Genomic DNA, 20,462 nt, shown 5'->3' on the forward strand with positions numbered 1-20,462 from the left:
CAGGAACTACTTAATAGATATTTGTTTTTTGATTGGAACACATAAACCACCCTGGATCAAGGCTGATATCACAGTGATTTTTCTGTGTCAAACTCATTTCCCCTTTCCACTTGCTTGGATGAGATTCTTGTATGGGCATCAATTTTCTGTTCTGTAAAATGAGAGATTTGAATTACATGACTGCTAAAGTCCTTCTTAGTTCAAAAGCATACATTTGTATCCTTTCCTTTTTCCTTCATCTTCCTTCCTTTCTTTTGCTTCCTCTCTTTCTCTTTTTCTATCTCTCTGCCTCTTTGTCTCTCTCCCTGTCTGTCTCTGTTTCTGTTTCTCTTCTTCTATCTTTATCTCTAAGTTTCTCTGCAATTTTGTCTTTTTCTCTTTCTTTGGCTCTGTGGTCTGTGTCTGTCAGTCTCTCTCTCTCTCTGCTCTCTGTCTTTCTCCTTGTCTCTGTCTCTGTATGCTTCTGTTTTTGTCCCTGTCTCTATCTCATCATGTCTGTCTCAATACCTCTCTCTGTCTTTCCCTGTCTGTCTCTGTTTTTCTATCTGTCTCTGTCTCTGTTTTTTCTCTCCCTTTCTCTGTCTGTCTGCCTGTCTCTCTCTCTTTTTTTGCATATATGTGTCTTTTTCTTTTGATTTTCCCTCTAAGTTACGTTTTTAGAGGTAAAAGGAACTTCAATGGCCAATTAGACTAGTCACTTCATTTTATAGAAGTCAACTGTGAACCATGAGGGTTAAGAGACTTGCCCAAACAGCGAATGACATACAAATAGAAAGTGACAGAGAAGGTTTAAATCCAGGCCCTTGACGTCTAAATTAATGATTATATAGTTTTATGCTTTAGAAAGAACCCCAGTCTGGTTTCTAGCATCAATCAGAGTTGGATGGAAGATTCATAATGTACTCCAGAGTTTGAGGTGCCATGGTAACTGTGTAGTTGCATTTGAGGAATTGCTCTCATGTTACCATTAGTCACATTAAGAACCTCTCTGTGTCTATTAACTACTCATGAGAGAATGACATCACACATGAAGTTCTGATCACACATGACAACACCACCAATTTTTGACATCACAGATTAGTCCATTAATTTGTGATCACCCCATAGCAACACAAGTTAATAAAAAAAAGAACCAATAATTTTTCCCCAAAGGTCTCTTGTCATAGAATTAGATTGACTAGCTTACTTTTGCTTATTTTCCTGTTGGCCAGGTTGATGCCTCAGAAATCCTGTTATCAAACTCACAACATTCATATAGCTGTGACCATCACCCACTATCCAAATAAATAAAACTCCTTTCCTTGGTCACTAGTTCCCTATATGTAGTGTGTAACCATATTTGGATATAAGTTACCTGAAGGCAGGAGCTATCTTGCTTTTGTTCTTATATCTTCTGTACCTAACTCATAGGAGATGCTTAGTAAATGCTTTATCATTCATTCATTCATTCGATATTCATTCATTTAGTTGCTCTGCTGATTCTACCCTTCCCTTCCTTCTCCTCCCCCAAAGGAAAAGTACCAAATGCACTAATCTAGCAAAATTTTGAAAGATCTACTGATCTGTGATAGAAAGCCTCCAACTTTACATCAGAAAATCAGTTTGGGAATTTTTTTTTTTAATCACCCTAGACAAAGCCAACAAATTATATGGCACTTCAAGTGCATTTTTAGCCATTTTACCTGCTGTCTTCCACCTGCTACCCAACTGTTCCTGCTCTACAGACTAATTTAAATATAAAACCTGCCTCTTTAATTATATAGTTTTCTATTCTTTAGTCTTTTGAAGTTCTGGATTCTAGTCCAAACACACAGTTACAAAGGAACATGAGTTTAAGTGAGCCTGTACATGGCTATGTGTCCAAATGTGACTGTACTACTGCCACTATACTAGGTAAAAATCCTACTTTGAGCTACAATCTGGTACCAATGTGATCTGAAGGTAACATTTTAGTGGTGGTGACTAAAATCCCATCTCAGCAAGTTACAATATTTCTAGAATATAAATTTGAGTTTTTATTAGTGTCTATTCAATCTTCCTAGGTCCCAGGGGAAGCTTCTCAGGCTGCCCACCTCAACTCAGTCAGTCAAAATATGATAAATTAAATTGAGCCTGTTTGCTAGTTGGAAGTAAGTTTCCATAATGCAAGAAGTAAAAATAACAGCATATCAAAACTGGATATTCATAGCCTGGATACCTTGAAATAAAACACCATTTTTTTTTTTACACCTAGATCTTAGCACTACCTTTGACACATAGTGGGCACTTACATGACTTTCCTATTAGATTAAAGGTTGTGATCTCAGCAGTGAGCTCAGGAATCTTTGCTTTCTCTTCTAAGTATCTCTTTTCTTTTTCCTTCCCTTTTTAAAAATGCCTTCTACTGGAAGAGGCAGCAGGATAGAGATGACAGAGAGATCTAGTTTTAAAGCAGGAAGACCTGGCTTCAAATTCTGCCTCTGGCAAATACTAAGAAACCTTGAGGCAGTTGCTCAACCTGTCTGTGCTATAGATGATTCTCTAAGTTAAAGAGAGGTTATCAACCTACACTTGCAGGAGTTTCATCAATTGAGCGTATGCTGCTCTAAAGACCTCACAGTCCATTCTAATGCCTTTCTTTAGCTTCTCTCCATCCCCAAACTGACAATCTGACAGACTTGATATCAACTCCTGTGCTTTTCAATACCCATCTTTTGAAGCACAAGATTGGAGCTCTATTATAGATAGAGCTGTTCTCCCTGATAGTCCAGAAATGGGGACAATGTCAAGGACTCACTAGAATGAAGGCACTAACTTTTGAAATCTCATTCCTTCTACAGATGTATATCTGTCACAGTGAACGTATGTATGTGTACAAGTCAAATGCATGTGTAACAGGGGGCTTTCATGTGAGTGATTATGGAGTGTGTGTGTGTATGTGTGTATATGTGAGTACCTATGCCTGTGCTTCTGTGTGTATGGGTGTATATGTGTGTATTAGATATGCACATACACATATGTACATATTTGTGAATATATGTATATACATATATATAAGGAAGGTTAAATGTATATGTAAGAAGAATGTGTGACTTGATATGATCATTTTAATGATTTATGGTTTATTGATTGGAACAATTTCTTTAACTAAATCAGTTTTAAGTCTCTTGAAAAGAAACAATCACAGACTCCATCCCAAACTCTATTTAATACATACAGAAAAAAAAATCAGTATAAAGTGTCCCCTGCTTGCTTACTATCCCTAGGCGTTGTAGTTACCATCTAGCATAAACTGAGAATGCTTCACTGTGACAGAAATGCTAAGACACTCTTTCCACACTAAATAAACCTTGCACAGCAGGCAAGAAAGAAAAAGACCTTGGTCCCTATTTTTTTTCCTTCTGTTGTCATTCCTTCTGACTAGGATGTGATACTTCAAGCAATGAATAATGGACGGTTTAGGGAGCCTACCTTGCGCATGTCTTTGCCAAAGGTCTCACTATAAGTGGTGCCGAGAATTTCAAACTGGACGTAGGGATTGGAGCTGTCTTCTCGGAACTCCATCACCCCTGTGAGCCCAGTGATGTGGCCCTGCCAAAGAGAAAAGAAAGCATCACTTTTCTGTCAGACTATTCTTGCAGAGCAGAATAGGAAATAGGAGGGGTATCAATCCCATAAGGACCTTATAGAGGTAAGAATGGAAAAGCTTGAAGAGACTTGGATTATAGTGAAGGCTCTTACATTAGTATTACCACATGCTTTGCCATTGTACCTTAAGACTTTTCTATCCTATTTGTAGGTAAATCCTTCCATGTCTCTCATATTAAAGTGTGAGTTCCTTGAAAACAGTGATTGCCTTGATTTTCTATTTGTATCTCCAATGCCTTACATACAGTAAGAAGTAATTGCTTCATTTATTCATTCTCTCATTCATCTTACTGAGTTAGCTAAGTCCAGAGCTTAGCCCAGGGAGCTTCATTAAGGACTCAATTTCATCGAGCATTAACTTCAATGAGATCATCTTGATTTCTGAACTTTAGAAAGTATAAAAGACGCTAACTCATTGGTCCAGCACTTCTCTCAGATTGTGCCACTGGCAACAATGTTGTGGTTAAACCAAAAGAAAGGCAAATTATAGTCTTGATATCCCAATACTGATTATTTTATCTGACTGTCCTTCTTTTAGGTAGCTGATATTGATAGAAACAAAATCATTAAATGTAATGTTCAGCCTAGTTTTCTGGAGGTCCTTGGTCTCAGCAGAATAATCACCACGAGAATAGTCAGGAATAAAGTCAAAAGTCTCTATTGTCCCTTACACAGTCTATGTCTGTCATAGTCTGACCCAGTCTCCTCTTCCAGTCTGCCGGTCTGCCAGTCTGATATGAGTGCAGGAGGCAGGAGAGCCACCATGAAGAAGGTCAAAGATCAAATGTCTGTGGCTGACTTTGTCCTCAGTTTAAATACCCTATTACAATTACATTAACTGTAGAACTATTCCATCACCATGCTAAGTATTAAGTATATGTAAACTAAATAACCATGTCTCATCAATTCCACTGAGTTAACACCTTGTTTCAAGTATACTTCTCCAAAGTTCTGCCCTCTACAATTAAATATGGAGAAAGCTTCTAGAAACGTATCCAATCAGTAATAATTTGGTGTGCCGTAAGGCAATTCTCCATATATCCACGAAACTAGACTTCTTGGTCTAAACTTGGTCTAGAAGATATTCCTAAGCCCAAAGGAACACATAAAAGAGCATGAAAACTACATTTTATTGCTCCCATCCTATCACTTTCTCTCCTTGAATAAACTTCCTCCAGCAACGATTTCTAGCTTTTCATCATAATGCCAGTTGATTCAAACTGACACCAATGATTTTCGCTGTTATTGAAACCCTGAGTAATTTATTGAAAATAAAGCTCCAAACACTGTAGATTTCCCTAAATGTTCTTTCACAATTTCTAAAGGCCAATTCACTTTAACAAGTCTTCTGTGGATTCTCTGATTCACTTATAATCCAACTTTCTAACTTGGCTTCTATCAGAAATTCATGAGATGTCTCAGCATAGGAAATTATCATAAATGTAGAGCAACCTAAGTTGCCCCACCCTAGAAACATATTTCCCTTTTATTAACACAAGACAGTGCCAACTTCCAGGAACAGTTTTCATGATGGCATCTACTTTTATTGACTTAGAAGCTAATAGGAAACTAGGGAATTTGTTACATGACACTCAACCATAAGGTTAGAGAAATCACCATCTAGTCCAGGATCATGCTCTATCCAGAAGGAATAATCTTAGAACAGAAAAGAAAAATGAATTTTCACATCCCAAATTACTCACGAAATAATTTCCATCCATTTTTATGAGATGGGAGTTTGCTAATCAGTACCTTCTTGATAGTGTCCAGCATGGATCGGCCGCCATTCCAAGGTTTGGTGGACTTCCTCATGCAATTCAGGCTTGCCATGCTGTGCCACTTCCTGTCTTCAAGCTTTCGGTGGAAGGCATTTGCCAGCATCAACACACTGTCGTACAGGTAGAGATTAGATACCTGCAAAGATTTTTTAAAGACAGTGAAATCATTTACAATGATGTATTGCTAGAGAGAGATTGTGAGAAGGGATCAGTGATCTGACAGATATAATCTTAAATATGTCATTATGCATATATATGTAAATGAAATGTATATACACATATACATGTATACACATCTATATATGTGTGTATAAGTGTGTATATGATTGTCAGTCAACTGATTCTAATACTTTAGGATCATAAATTTAAATTGAACCTAAAGGTTATTGAATCATATGAGAAAAAAATTTGGAGGTTGAGGGGACTGACCACAGAGACCATCCCACCATTTTATAAATGAAAACTGGGACTCAAGAATTTAAGTGATTTGCCTGAAATCACACAGGCAGCAAAGATCAGAATTCAAATTTGAACCCAGGTCCTGTGACTTCAGCTGCAGAAGTCTTTGGATTCTTCCATAGTACCACGCATGAAAAATAAGAATCGAACACAAATCCAACACACCCACATGGATAGAGCAGGCTTTAGTGGTGGCAGCTGAGTCACTACCACCCAAACAGGCCTCCAGAAGCCTGAGGAAAAGGCACGTGGGTTTAGCTGCCTCTCACCCCCACTGCCAACCCTGCAGACATTAATTGGCAACAGCCTCACTGACTGTCTGCAGAGCAGCCTGAAAGTGAAAAGAAACACATTACTTGTCACCAAGCTTCCTAAAGGGAAAACAGTTTATGAATACAAAATGGTAATAAAAACAGTGATCAGCTGAGGACTCAGAATGCAGGCAGAGTCCATTTCATCCCAGAACGGAGAGAGACCTGGCATGCCCACTCCCAAAACAATCCAAGCAATCTGAGTGAATAGGAGGGACAGCCAGTGCTGCCTAAGAGTGTGGTCAAATTTCAGTCACAATCAACAAAGAAACCCATCAGATGAATCCTGATAGCTACTTTGATGTTGCTATCCTAAGGTGTGGGATAAAGAAAAGAGGGCAAAAGAGAAGAGAAAGAAAGGGAAGAGAAAGGGAAAGGGAAAGGGAAGAGGAAGGAAAAAGGGAAGGGAAAGGGGAGGAAAGGGAAGGGAAGGATGAAGAAGTGAGGAGAATGAAGGAAAGGAAAAAGATAGGAAGGAAGGAAGGAAGGAAGAAGGAAGGAAGGAAGGAACGAAGGAAGGAAGGAAGGAAGGGAGGGAGGGAGGGAAGGAGGAAGGAAGGAAGAAAGAAAGAAAGAGAAGGAAAGGAAGGAAGGAAGAGAAAAAGAAAGAAAGAAAGAAAGGAAAGAAAGAAAGAAAGAAAGAAAGAAAGAAAGAAAGAAAGAAAGAAAGAAAGAAAGAAAGAAAGAAAGAAAGAAAGAAAGAAAGAGAAGGAAAGGAAGGGAGAGAGAGAAAGAGAGAAAGAAAGAGAAGGAAAGGAAGGGAGAGAGAGAAAGAGAGAAAGAAAGAGAAGGAAAGGAAGGAAGGGAGAGAGAGAAAGAGAAAGAAAAAAAGAGAGAGAGAGAGAGAGAAGGAGGGAGGGAGAAGAGGAGATGGAAGGAAGGGAGGTAGGAAGAAATAAAAATTTATTAAGAACCTACACTGTGCCAGGCAATATTCTAAGCGCTTTTCAAATATTGGCTCATTTGATCCTAACAACAACCCTGAGAAGTAGATGCTATTATCCTTATTTTACAGCTGAGGAAACTAAGGTCGGCAATGGTTAAGATACTTGCCTAGGATCATGTAACTAGTGAGCATCTACAGCCATATTTGAACTCTATTCTTCCTGTTCTCAGGTCCCATTCTTTCTCCATTGTGCCAGTTCACTGTTTAAACTTATGGACTGACTGACTCATACAACTTGTGTTGAACTGATCAAGTTGCTTTGCCCTTTCTGAGCCTCAGTTTCCTCATCTACATAGCAAGTATAATGATCCTTTTACCAGCCATCTCAGAAACTTTTGAATTTCACAGGTGAAAGAGCTCACAGTAGCCATTTAGTCTAACTCAATGTTGAGAAAGGAACCTCTTCTACAAACTCCTTACCCCCAAGTACTCATATGTCCTTCACATATTGTCCACATGAATTATTATCCAGTGCTGACCAAGGCAGTTTATTTTATTTTAAGGTTCCTCCCATCGTTAGAAAAAATACATATTTATATTTCCTAACAATAGATTTATTTCCACTTATTTTTTTACTTCTCTCTTCTTGAATTAAACTGAATGAGTTTAATCCTGCTTCCACTGCATGGCCTTTCAAATAGTTGAAGGCAGTTACAATAATATCATCCCACTCGATCTTCTCTTCACCAAACACCCCCAGTTTCTTTCATGATCCTCAGGTGGAGTCCTTCTGCTCTCCTGGTGGCCTTCCTCTGGAGGCTGTGCAATATACATACAATGCCCTTTCAAAAGTGAGATGCCTAGAAATGAACACGGTGTTCTAAATGAAGCCTGATTTGAAAAGGAGCAAACGAATAAAGAAAATGTTTTGTAAATGAATGGAAATGTGAGGAGGAAGAGGAAGAGTTTCTGCACTTATTGTTGTTATTTCTGCTACAGTTGATGATGATAATAACGCCTAAAGGTTGAAACTTCAGGACCCCTGGGCCTTTCTATCTACCTGATACTGCACTCTGAGGACCCCCTGGGATTTTGAATTTACCTTGAAACTGAATCTTCTGACATGTGTTGTTTCTCTCAATTAGAATGTGAACTCTTTGAAAGTGGAGACTGCAGCTTTTATATCTCTTTCACTAATGCTCAACACCACGCTTTTGCACAGAAGAAATACTCAATAATTTTTTTTTCACATTCATTCAATAATAATGCTAAGCATTGCTTCATTTAATTGACTTACGTACGTAACTCTTCTTTCTGGTAGGTCATGATAAGTTAATTTGATAAATTTATAGCACCACCATCAGAATTAAAAACAATTGTACTGATCTTGTGCAGTTATGTGGTATAGTGGAGAAAATGCCAGGCTTTGAAGCAGACTCATCTCCATCAGTTCAAGTCTGGCCTCAGACACCAACTAGCTGTGTGACCTTGGGGAAGTCCCTGTTTGCCTCAGTTTCCTCATCTGTAATGTAACCTGGTTACGGAAATGGAAAACCATTCCATTATCTTTTCCAAGAAAAACCCAAATAAGTCATGAAAATTCAGACACACGTGAATAACAAGAGCTTAGAAGCAAACAAATAACAAACTGAAAATATCCTAGAAAATAAACTAAAATTAGGAGGACAACATTTGACTACTTACAGATATAAATGAAATTCCCCATAAGTAGCCATTAAATATAGATATTTTCAATAACCTCACAGGTGAAAAACACTTTTGTGATGGGAAAAAATGCTCATGAAGTATAGGAAGGAATGTTTTCCTTCATCATTTTTGTATTTCCCCTCAGAGATTATGGACATAGTATTATTATGCTAGTCCTATGCAGGGTCTTTCAGGTCCCCATAGAGCCGCTATTCAGAGGAGCTAGGGCACCTGAAGTGCTAACACAGAACACAGTTGCTGTTGTGACTCTCTAATTCAGTATGCAAAGGAGCAGAAGCCAAGTGGGCTGGGGGTACAAGGAAGAAGTCACTCTATCCCCTCTTTCAGTGACCAGTGAGAATTCATTTTCCTCTCCTTTCAATCTTCCAGCTCTTGGCATCCCTGATGCCTAAATAATTCATCATATTTGTACCTCACCAAAAACTAAACTGCATAATATTGGCAACCTTTTAATTCTGTGGGAGCTGAAACCGCTTAGGGTTTATTCAGGTTTTTTGTGTGTTTGCAAAAATATGGATTTTTAAGACTAAGAAGAATAAATTGGAAATGATTTTTCCCATATCTTCATTTTTATTCTTCTGTTTATCTGAATTATTGATATAAGCCAATAATCTATGTTCTCATCAATTCACATAGTAATCGAATTTGAAAATGTATTTGATCTCCTGCACAGATTTAACAGCCTCTACTAAATGGAATTTCAAGGAGCCATGCTTGTAGAAATCTCCTCTCAAATGGATTAAGGGGACTGAGTCATAATTAGTGATTTAAAAATACATGAGTATGTCGAGGTCTGCAATTAAAAGTATAAAACAGGACTTGAGTCACAACAAGCCATAGGAAACCTTTCACCCTCCCACAAGTCTGCCTGTGTGGTTGAGAAACCAATTTAATTTCAGCAAAAAAAAAAAAAGTTTGTTTTCTAGAATGTTCTTTACCCATTTTCTCCTATCAGAATTTGACAAAGAACTAATATTAGCTAGTAGTTAACCCTCTTTGAGGCATTTGTGTGTTTGGGAAGCTTCAGGGATTCCATATTGTTATTGTTGTTTGGGTCATTTGAGTTGTGTCTGACTCTTCATGACCTTGTTTGGAGTTTTCTTAGCAAAAATACCAAAGTGGTTTGCCATACCATTCTGCAGCTTATCTTTACAAATGAGAAACTGAGGCAAATACAATTAAGTGATTTATCCAGGATCACAGAGCTAGTGTTTGAGGCCAGATTTAAATTCAGGATGATGAGTCTTCTTGACTTCAGGCCTGAAATTATATCTAATGTGCCATCTAGCTGACCAACTCCATTTTGGATGTAGAATGAAATACTAAACCCTGTATTAACATTTAAATCCCTTCCTATAGACAATATTTAAAAAATTGGGAGTTTAAATGTTAGAACAAATGTAGGGATTATGTAAAGACAAATACAAAACACTTTTTATACACAGACAGATCTAAACAACTTGAGAAATGTTAATTGCTCATAACTAGACTGAGTCAATATAATAAAAATGATAATTCTATCTAAATTAATTTACTTATTCAGTGCAACACTAATCAAACTAGCAAAGAATTATTTTATAAAACCAGAAAAATAGTAACAAAAATTTTCTGGAAGAACAAAGGTCAAGAATATCAAGGAAATCAATTAAAAGTATGAAGATAGGTAACTTAGTAGTTGCAGATTTGAAACTATATTACAAAACAGTAATCATCAAAATAATTTGGCACTGGCTAAGATCTTGAGTGGTGGATCAGTGGGATAGATTAGGTGCACAATGCATGGTAGTAAATGGCCAAAAATGGTAATTTGGTAGTCTGATAAACACAAAGGTCCAAACTTTTAGGGTAAGAACTCAGCACTTGACAAAAATTTCTGGGAAAACTGGAAAGCAGTTTGACAATGAGGCATAAATTAACATCTCACACCATATACAAAGATGAGCTCAAAATGAATAAATGATTAAGACATAAAAGATTATATCATAGGGCATTTTGAAATGCAAACAGGACAATATTGATTATATTACATTTAAAAGGTTTTGTACAAACAAAATCAATGTAGCCAAGATTAGAAGGGAAGCAGAAAACTGGGGAAAAATTATATTCAATGTTTCTAGTAAAGACCTCATTTCTAATATATATAGAAAAATTGACTCAAATTTATAAGGATACAAGCCATTCCCCAAATGAGAAATGATTAAAACATATAAATAGACAATTTTCAGATGAAGAAATTAAGGCCATTTCTAATAATATGGAAAAAAAAGTTCTAATTCACTACAGATTGAAGAGATTCAAATTAAGACAACTCTAAGATACCACCTCTAAGATTGCCTAAAATGACAGGAAAAGATAATGATAAATGTTCAAGGGAATGTGGGAAAACTGGGACACTATAATGTATTAGTTTATTATATACATTATTAGTGGGAGTTGTGAATTGATCCAATCATTCTGGAGAGCAGTTTGTAATTATGCTCAAAAGTCTATCAAACTATGCTTATCTTTGATCCATCAGTGTCTCTATTGAATCTCTATTCCCCCCCAAAAAAAAAATCATAAAAAAGGGAAAAGGACTCACAAATGCAAATATTTTTGTAGCAACCCTTTTTGTCATGGCAAGGGACTGGAAACTGAGGGGATACCCTCAATTGAAGAATGGCTGAAAAAGTTATAGCATATGAGTGTAATGGAATATTATTGCTCTATAAGAACTGATGAGCAGGTTGATTTCAGAAACGTCTAAAAAGACTTACATGAACTGATGCTGAGTGAAGTGAATAGAACCAAGAGAACATTGTACATAGCAACAAGAAGACTATATGATGGTCGACAATGACGGACTTGACTCTTTTCAACAAGAAGATGATTCAAAGCAATTTCAATAGATTTGTGAAGAAAAGAGCCATCTTCATTTAGAGAAAGGACTATGAAGATTGAAAGTGGTTCACAACATAGTATTTTCACCTTTCTTGTAGGGAGTGTTTGCTTGTTTTTTTTTTTTTTTTCACTTGTTTCCCTTTGTTCTTGATTTTTCTTGTGCAGCTGGATATATGTGGAAATATATTTAAAGGAATTGCACATGTGTAGCCTATATTTGGCTACTTGATCTCTAGGAGAGTGGAAAGTTGAGGAGGGGGAGAAAAAAATTTGGAACACAAGATTTTGCAAAAGTGTGTGTTGAAAAATATCTTTGCATACATTTTGAAAAATAAAAATCTATTATTCTTTTTAAAAAATAAAATAAATTTAGTTATGCATTTAATTTAAAAAGGGTTACATATTAAAAAATAGGGGAGAATGGGAAAAATACTTGTCAGAGGTATGGATAAGGGAAAAGTTTATGATCAAACAAATGATAGAGGGAGGATTGTTTTTAAAATTATATTTTGCACAGACAAAAACTAATGTAGTCAAAATTAGAAGGAAAACTGATGTGAGATGGATTTGAAGTACTTTTCTCTGATGAAGTTCTCATTTCTCAAATGTACAGGGAATTGAGCCAAATTTAATTAAAAAAAATACAATCTATTCCCTAATTGATAAATGATCAAAGGATATGAACAGGCAGTTTTTTAGAAGAAATTAAAGCTATTAATAGTTACATAAAAATGTTCTAAATCACTACTGATTAGAGAAATGCCAGTAAAAAAAAGCTCTGAGATACTACCTCACACCTACCAGATTGACTAACATGACATTAAAGGAAAATGAAAAATTCTAGAGGAGATATAGAAAAAATTGGGACACCAATGCACTACTGATTGAATTGTGAACCGATCCAACAATTCTAGAGTACTGTTTGAAACTATGTCCAAAATGCTATAAAACCATGCATTCCATTTGAACCAGCAAAACTTCTTTTAAGTCTATATTCCAAAGAGATATTTAAAAAAAAAAGAAAAAGAACTATTTATACAAAAAAAATTTTTATAGCAGCTCTTTTTTTTTTTTGCAGTGGCAAGAATTCGAAACTGAGGAGATATCTATCAATTAGAAAATGATTGAACAAGTTGTAGTATATGTTTGTAATGGAACACTATTGTGCTATAAGAAATGATGAACAAAATGGTTTCAGAAAAAAACAGTAAAGATTTACATAGACTGTTGGAAAATAAAGTGAACAGAATCAGGAGAACATTATACACTATACATTATACAATAATTAGCAGCTGTAAAATACTTAGTTACTCTGATTAAGAAAGTGATGCAAGAAAATTCCAAAGCATTTTCAATGAAAAGTGCTATCCATCTCCAGAGAGAGAATTGATGAAAATGGAAGGATACATTTTTTTTTACTTTCTTGATTTTTATTGTTTTATTTTGGTTGTTTTGTTTAAAACATAACTAACAGAAATATCTTTAAATGACTTCAAATGTATAATTGACATCACATTGTTTCCCTCTTCAAGGAGAGGGATGTAAAAGGAGGGAGAATAAAAATTTAGAACTCAAAAATTCATTTTCATATTTTCAATATTTTAATTAATTAATTTTGGTTATACATATAATTTTTCTTATTTCCTTATGAACCACTTTGGGAGATAAAAATCAAAATAAAAGGGGCAAAGGGAGAGAAAAATAAAATAGAAGAAAAAGGGGAGGGGGGGAGTGAACATAGTATGTGTTGATTCACATTCAGTTTCTATAGTTCTCTCTCTGTATGCAGATGGCATTTTTCATCCAAAATTTATTGGGGTTGCCTTGGATCACTGAGCTACTGAGAAGAAGCAACTCTTTCATAATTGATCATCCTACAATCTTGCGGCTACTTGTAAAATGTATTCCTGGTCCTGCTTGTTTTGCTCAGCATCAGTTCATATAAATCTTTTCAAGCCTTTCTAAAATCAACTTGTTCATCATTTTTATAGAACAGCAATATTCCATTACCTTCATATACCATAACTTGTTCAACCATTCTCCAGTTGATGGGCATTTACTCATTTTCCATTTCTTTGCCACCACAAAAAGTTTCTGCTACAAACATTTTTGAAAATGTGGATCTTTTTGCCTCTTTAATGATTTCTTTGAGATATAAATCCAGTAGTGGTATTGTTAGTTCAAAGGGTATGCACAGTTTAATAGCCCTTTGGACATATGACTCAAAATTTAAAAAATATATTTTACATGCAATTGACAAATATTTAATGAAATGATTAAAATAATGTTAAAAATAAAAACTACATATACTAAAAATTTCTTCATAAACTGTTTATAATTAAATTAGAGAATTAAAAGGGACCTTGGTGGCCACTTAGTCCTTGCTATATGCAATGGAATATCTACCTGTCCATTAGTCTTAAAATTTCTATGTAAAGACCTCTAGGGAGGGGAATCCACTCCACATTTGGACAGGTTAAATTACCTTTTGGCACTTTTATATATCTTGATCTATCCTCTGAGGCCAAAAATAAGAAGTCCAATCCTTTTTCTACATGATATTTCTTTGAAGATTTGAATATGGCTCCCATTGTTTTCTCTTCTCTAGCATCTGTAACACTTTTATTCTCCAATATGCTAGCAAGTATCCAGTCCCCAGCCACCTCTAACACAGATCCTATTTTTCCCCTTGAAATGTCACTTTTTCTTCTTTTAAGAATATCTCATTCTCTCTAACAACATGGAGTATGAAATTGCTTTCTTAAAGTTCTTTCACTTTTTTCTTTCAAAAGAAATCTTGACTAAACTTGGAACAAAGACAATAGTAATTCAAGTGTGGCAGAAACACAAACAATTCATATTATATGAAAGTCCCTACTCAAATCTCTTGATTTAAATTACAACCCTTGTTTTCTTTTTAACTATTTGTGGGTATTAAAAGTACAATAATGTTTATGATTAGCATTTCTAATAACTTGACAAGCAGACACAGCTTTTCTTACTATCTGCTTTGTGCCTGTCAGCTCACCTCTCTTTCTGACTTGTTTCACTTTCCTGTTTTACCAACAGTCCTTATGCAGAAATACACTGTTTTTCCCCATTTTCTTATTTATCTTATATAGTCTTTCTAATTTTCTCTTGAACCTTGTCTCCAACTCTTTGGGCCCTTTCACTAATAATCTTCAGTCTTTCTAAATTCTCTTTAACTCCTTGATAAGAATTAGAAGATTCACTAATTTTACTAATGTTACAGAACTAATTATCTCTAAAGGTGAAATTTGAACTTGATCCTCTGATTTTGAAGTGTGTGATCCTTTTTTCCAGTATCATACTGCATCAAGAGACATTAAGAATGTGAGCAAAAGAGATCTAGAAAGAAGGAAAGATTGTTAATCAAAGAAAAAAGTTTAAACAGTCACCAAGCATTTACTAGAATGAAAAGGGCAGACAAAGAAGAGGAGATATTAGAGAAGACTACAGCTAAATTTACAATTTACAAGGTGGGAAAGAGATTCCCATAAATTGCATAAGTGACTCCCATCAATTAAAAAGCATATCTTCTATAGAACCTTTCTTGGAAAAAAAATAGAAAAAATTATTCTACATAATTGGTTGCCAAAGTCTAGAGAACCATGAAGATAAAGCTCATTCATTTCATCTATGACTAGGTATAGAAAGAAAACTCCTGTTGATTAACTAGAGAGATTGTTGTCCAAAAGCTTGACATTGCTAGCCTAATGGCTGGAGAGACAGACAGATAGATCGATCAATAGATAGACAGCAGACAGACAGAGAGACAGAGAGATAGATAGATAGATAGATAGATAGATTTAATTGTAACACTATTAGCATCTCCAGACCAAAATTATTCAGAGACTAAAGGATCTCAGGGTGAATACCTGGGACAATATAGAAGAGGCCATTCTGGTTTGGAAACAAAATTCATGGCCCCAGATATCAAAGAAGGAATTTTTAAGGTACTGAGTTCTAACAATATCTTACTCCTTTATTATTTCCCCAGATCTAAAAGCTCTAAATATAAATCTCATGACATTGGGGTCAGGGCAGTGTGATGTATTCACAAATGGATAGGGATCCTTTTTCAAAGTTTTTATATCTCCATCTATATTAGGATTTGAGTGATATATTTTAGTGCTCAGTAGTAGGCAAATATGGAGTTAAAATAATGGTGAAATGAAATGTCACCAGTAATGCCTAACAGATTTGGATAGAAATGTAACTGCTTATAAAGTGCAAGCCTTCATGCAACAAATGTTAAATCAGTAGTATGTGTGAGAGGTATTATAGGAATTCAGATAATGGCTCAATCACTGAGACCTGAGGCAGTAATCTTCATTAAAGAGATAGAGTTTGATTTTATAATTGATCCATTGAAGGCTTGGAGGTGTTTAGGCTGTTAAAGAGAAAGCTTAGAAATGACATAGTCATTGTTTTCAAAGGATGTCATTTAGAAGAAGGATTCAACATTGGCTTGGCTCCAGAGAACATGGTTACTAGCAGAGATTGAGAATGATAGTGACAGATTTAGACTTGAAAAATTTCTTTATAAATAGAGATGTCCAGAATCATAATGAACCCCACTCCCAAGATATAGTAGGTTCCTCACTCTTCTATATTTTCAGTCTAAGGCTGCAAGAGGACCTGACATATCTTATCGCTGCTAAATATCCTTTCAAGGATATTTCCAACCTTTTGAAACTCTTATTTCTGAAACTAATCTCCATCAAAGACTATAAAAGAATGACATATTTAGACCAGCAGTGATGCCAGAAGTTCTTAATCTAACAATTTAACTTTTCTATGAGGAAACTGAGGCTGGCAAGGTAAATTACTTTCCCAAGGCTATATACATTATATGTCTGAGACAAAATTGTAAGTCACATATTCTTGACACTAAGGTGAGCATTATAACCATTATGCCATGTTGACTCTTGTCAACATATAGTGTTGGAATCTTTACAAACTGTTAAGTCATTCCAACAATGGAGAAGCCAATTGTTAAATAATACCAAGTTCTTATTCTCAAGAAGCTTACACTCTAGTAGTAGTAGGTAGACAAAGGGACAGATTAAAAGATGATAGATAATATAGAGATATGTAAAAGATATCTATCTTGATATAGTTAATATGTCAATGTTGATATGTGCATCAACATATATTTATATGTATATACATCTATATATATATACAAATTAATACATTTACATATGCTGTATATACACACACTTATACACATGCATATACACAAATAACAATATGCATGTATATGTATATAGAAAGCTTAAAACTACTTTTGGGCAGTGACACTTAACCAAAAAAAAATAAATGCCATGTGTCTACCATCAATTGCACAAAGGATCTTTTTATAGAGAACATCAGTGGCTGAAAACTTAGCATTTGGAGATTGTGTCATTGTGCCTAGAATATCAGAGAACCATAGAATATTAATTCTGGAAGAACCTCAAATGTCAAGGACCACAGCTTAGAAAGCACAATCACAAGCTGTCTCGAGGCCGTAAAAGAATGCATCCAAGAATATCATATGCTTATACATTGAAACATGGAAGGGACCTCAAATCATCTTTGGCATCCCTTTCATTTTACTGATTTGAAAACTGAGGCCTAAGGAAGGAAAGTGATTTGTCTATAATCATAAAAGCAGTCAGCTTCAGAGGCAGAATTTGAAAACAGGTTCTCTTTGTACTCTTTCATAGACTTAGATATTAGATTCCACTTTACTTCTTGAAATTTATTAGTTATATATCTATGGGCAAATCAATTAACTTCCTGAAGTTTCAACTGTCTTATTGGTGAAATATGAGTGAAAAAAGTGCAATGGTTGTTCTATAAGGTTGCTACACAGACAAGGTTTTACTAGAATGAAAGATTTTGGAGAAATGCAAATTATTACTGTTATCTGACCCTAGTAACATGACCTCTAACAATTTCCAAAAGTATCTGATTTCTTCTAAGGTTGATTATTGTCTTTCTCTTTTCCAGCATAAGGATTATTCTCTCTGATTGAAATGATGAGAACAATGAAAATTGACTGATTGTACTTTTTTCAAACAGCAGCTTTATTCTTTGTTCATTTTGTTCCATTCAAAGTCTAAAGGGTGAGAGCCCTTTTGTGGTCCTCATCATCTGAGGGAGGAGAAATAGTTTAGACTGGGAAAAATCCTTCTTGACACTCTTCTTATTGGAACATACCAACCTTTTATATTTCTTCTCAGATGTGTACTTCACCTCTGTTTTTTTGAATTTGAACTTTCAAAATCTGAGCTCATTAGAAATCTCTCCATGAAGCCAAATCAGAGACAACCCATCTTTTTTTTTTATTGCAATCACTCCTAATTATGTTGAAATAATTTTATTCTTGAGATTCTTACGTTTCAATTTCCACTTCCACATTCTAGGACCCATATCCAACTATGGACAGCATCTATCTCTGATTCCAGAAAAACATTATCTCCATTTTTCAAACATCTGTTTCACTTACAAGCTCTGAAAGGATCAAATCTATTATGTTCTATCTTCAGCATCTTTTTTTTAATATTTCTTTCTGAAAGCCATTCTCTTTGACTCCATTACTCATCATTGTCACAGAGTTCACAATCAGAGTCTAGCAGAATGGTCAAGTCAGATAGATTTTTATGGATATCTTCATTTCTTCATTTGAAACTTTCTTTACATTACTTGAACAACTGATAGCTTTTTAAAGTAACTAAGTACCTACTCTATGCAAGGTTATTAAGTTCTAGAAGAGGACAAAGTTAAATTAATAGCAAGTTCCTATTCTTAAACTTATACTGAAATAGGAGGATAAAGAAAAGAAATGAATGAATTAACCAAAAAAAAAAAAAAAGAAAAAAAAAAAAGGGAAGGAACATAGGAAGGAAAGAAATTGATGATGAAGATATACAGATATTTATATCAACATAAGCATAAACATAATGTATATGTACACATGTGCATATATATGTATAGATACACACATGTGTGTGTAGACAAGGCTTATAACCGCACTAAGACTTTCAGAACATCTTATGTGTAGATACACAATTCATATGTCTGTATATGTATATGTGTATATATATGCACATATGTGAATGCATATATAATAATGTTTATCTATTACACATGTACATATATACTATGATGAATAAGTAATAGAGGGATGGAATTAACTGATAGAAGCGACTAAGCTAAATTCATCAAAAGTGTAGACCAGCTAATATAAAAGCTCTTTGACTTTGGATACAATTTTGGAATTTGTTTTGCTTGACTATACATATTTATCATCAGTATTTCATTTTTCTTTTATTTTGCTGACAGGGAGAGATGGAAGAAAGCTAAAAAAAAATCTTGTCAATTTTTAAAATAAAGTTCAACTTTATTTCTTTAAATAATTCTTTAGAGACATTACTAGCTTGTAATTGAGTTAAGAGGGATGTTTCCTGGAGAATGGGGAATTTCAGCTGAGACTGGAAGGAAGGACAGCATTTTTACAGGAAGATGTAGAATATATATATATAGGAAGAACATCATATAGGCAGAAAGAGTGGAAAATAATAAGGTTTAAAGAAAACCTTAAGAAAACATGGCATAATTTTTGTTTTTCTTCCCGGTTTATTTATACCTTCTGAATCCAATTCTCCCTATGCAATAAGAGAACTGTTCAGTTCTGCACACATATATTGCATCTAGGATATACTGTAACCTATTTAACATGTATAGGACTGCTTGCCATCTGAGGGAGGGGAAAAATCAGAACAGAAGAGAATGCAAGGGATAATGTAAAAAATTACCCTGGCATGGGTTCTGTTAATAAAAAGTTATTAAAAAAGAAAAAAGAAAAAGAAAGAAAACATGACATAATCTTGAAAATTTTTAAGTAATAAAGAGCATTCATTTTCACATGTTTAAGCAAATGAAAAGCTTCCTTTTTTCTAAAAAAGGAAATATTTTTTTTTCCTGCAGCAGATTAGGAGCCAAAAATAAGAGTAACATATTTTCTAATATTTGTTTGTTTTATTTAGCCATATCCTCTTCCCATAGCACCTTTCACATTCCCTGGCTCTCTAATCAAACTGTTTTTGTTATTGGGTCTTTTTCATGTTTGCAGAGCTTGATATGATCTTCCTCATCTGCCCCTTTCTTTTATTGAGATATGAAAGGCTAGGTGATAGATTCTATGTCACCATCTCAACTTCAGTTCAGAGTTCCCTCTGAACCCTCTTACCATAGCATCTTCATGAAAAAGGAGTTAACCCCACAGGAGTAAGAGATTCTCTCTTTATCCTATAACATGCATGCTGATGACCTAGTCCATTTTCCTCTTGTTGCTTCAGATGGGCTGTCTTCACATTAAGTTCACTCCGACTCATAAGCTGGCAACTTCTCGTCACCCTGCTCTTTACAGCTATGACATTCAGGCAGTGGTTTTCCAAACCAAGTCAATGGTGGACCCCTAGGGTCCAGCCTCTCCTTTCATGTGATGGAATGTCCTGATTAATATTACAGGAGCTGAGATGTCACACAGGCTGCTCTTTGAAAGTGAAGATCATTACTGGGACATGGCAGCATTTTAAAGAAAGAGGCCAGGGCACCCCTGGGTGGGGACTTCTTCATCATCTGATTCACATGCCTGAAATAAAGGCCACTGTTCTTCAGTGACAACAAAAGGGTGATATTTAAGCATCAGGGCCTGGCCTGGACAAGGGAGCCTTTTAGCATGACTTTCTCTAAATGAGTTACTGAAAGGGGTGCAGA

At 35.2% G+C, this 20,462-nt stretch overlaps 1 protein-coding gene across 3 annotated transcripts in view; it reads right to left on the minus strand.

Annotated features, from left to right (window-relative positions):
• The window catches only part of GRID1 (glutamate ionotropic receptor delta type subunit 1), a 1,107,390-nt gene that overhangs the window by 242,253 nt on the left and 844,675 nt on the right, over nt 1–20,462 (minus strand). For all 3 annotated transcript variants that reach the window (XM_051982367.1, XM_051982369.1, XM_051982368.1), the window contains exons 7-8: nt 5,380–5,541; nt 3,451–3,570 (exon numbers count right to left, since the gene is read on the minus strand). In XM_051982367.1, coding sequence (XP_051838327.1) covers nt 3,451–3,570; nt 5,380–5,541 — 282 coding nt within the window. The remainder of the gene's footprint in view (nt 1–3,450; nt 3,571–5,379; nt 5,542–20,462) is intronic.

Source organism: Antechinus flavipes, chromosome 2 (genome assembly GCF_016432865.1).
Source record: "Antechinus flavipes isolate AdamAnt ecotype Samford, QLD, Australia chromosome 2, AdamAnt_v2, whole genome shotgun sequence".
Lineage (NCBI taxonomy): Eukaryota > Metazoa > Chordata > Mammalia > Dasyuromorphia > Dasyuridae > Antechinus > Antechinus flavipes.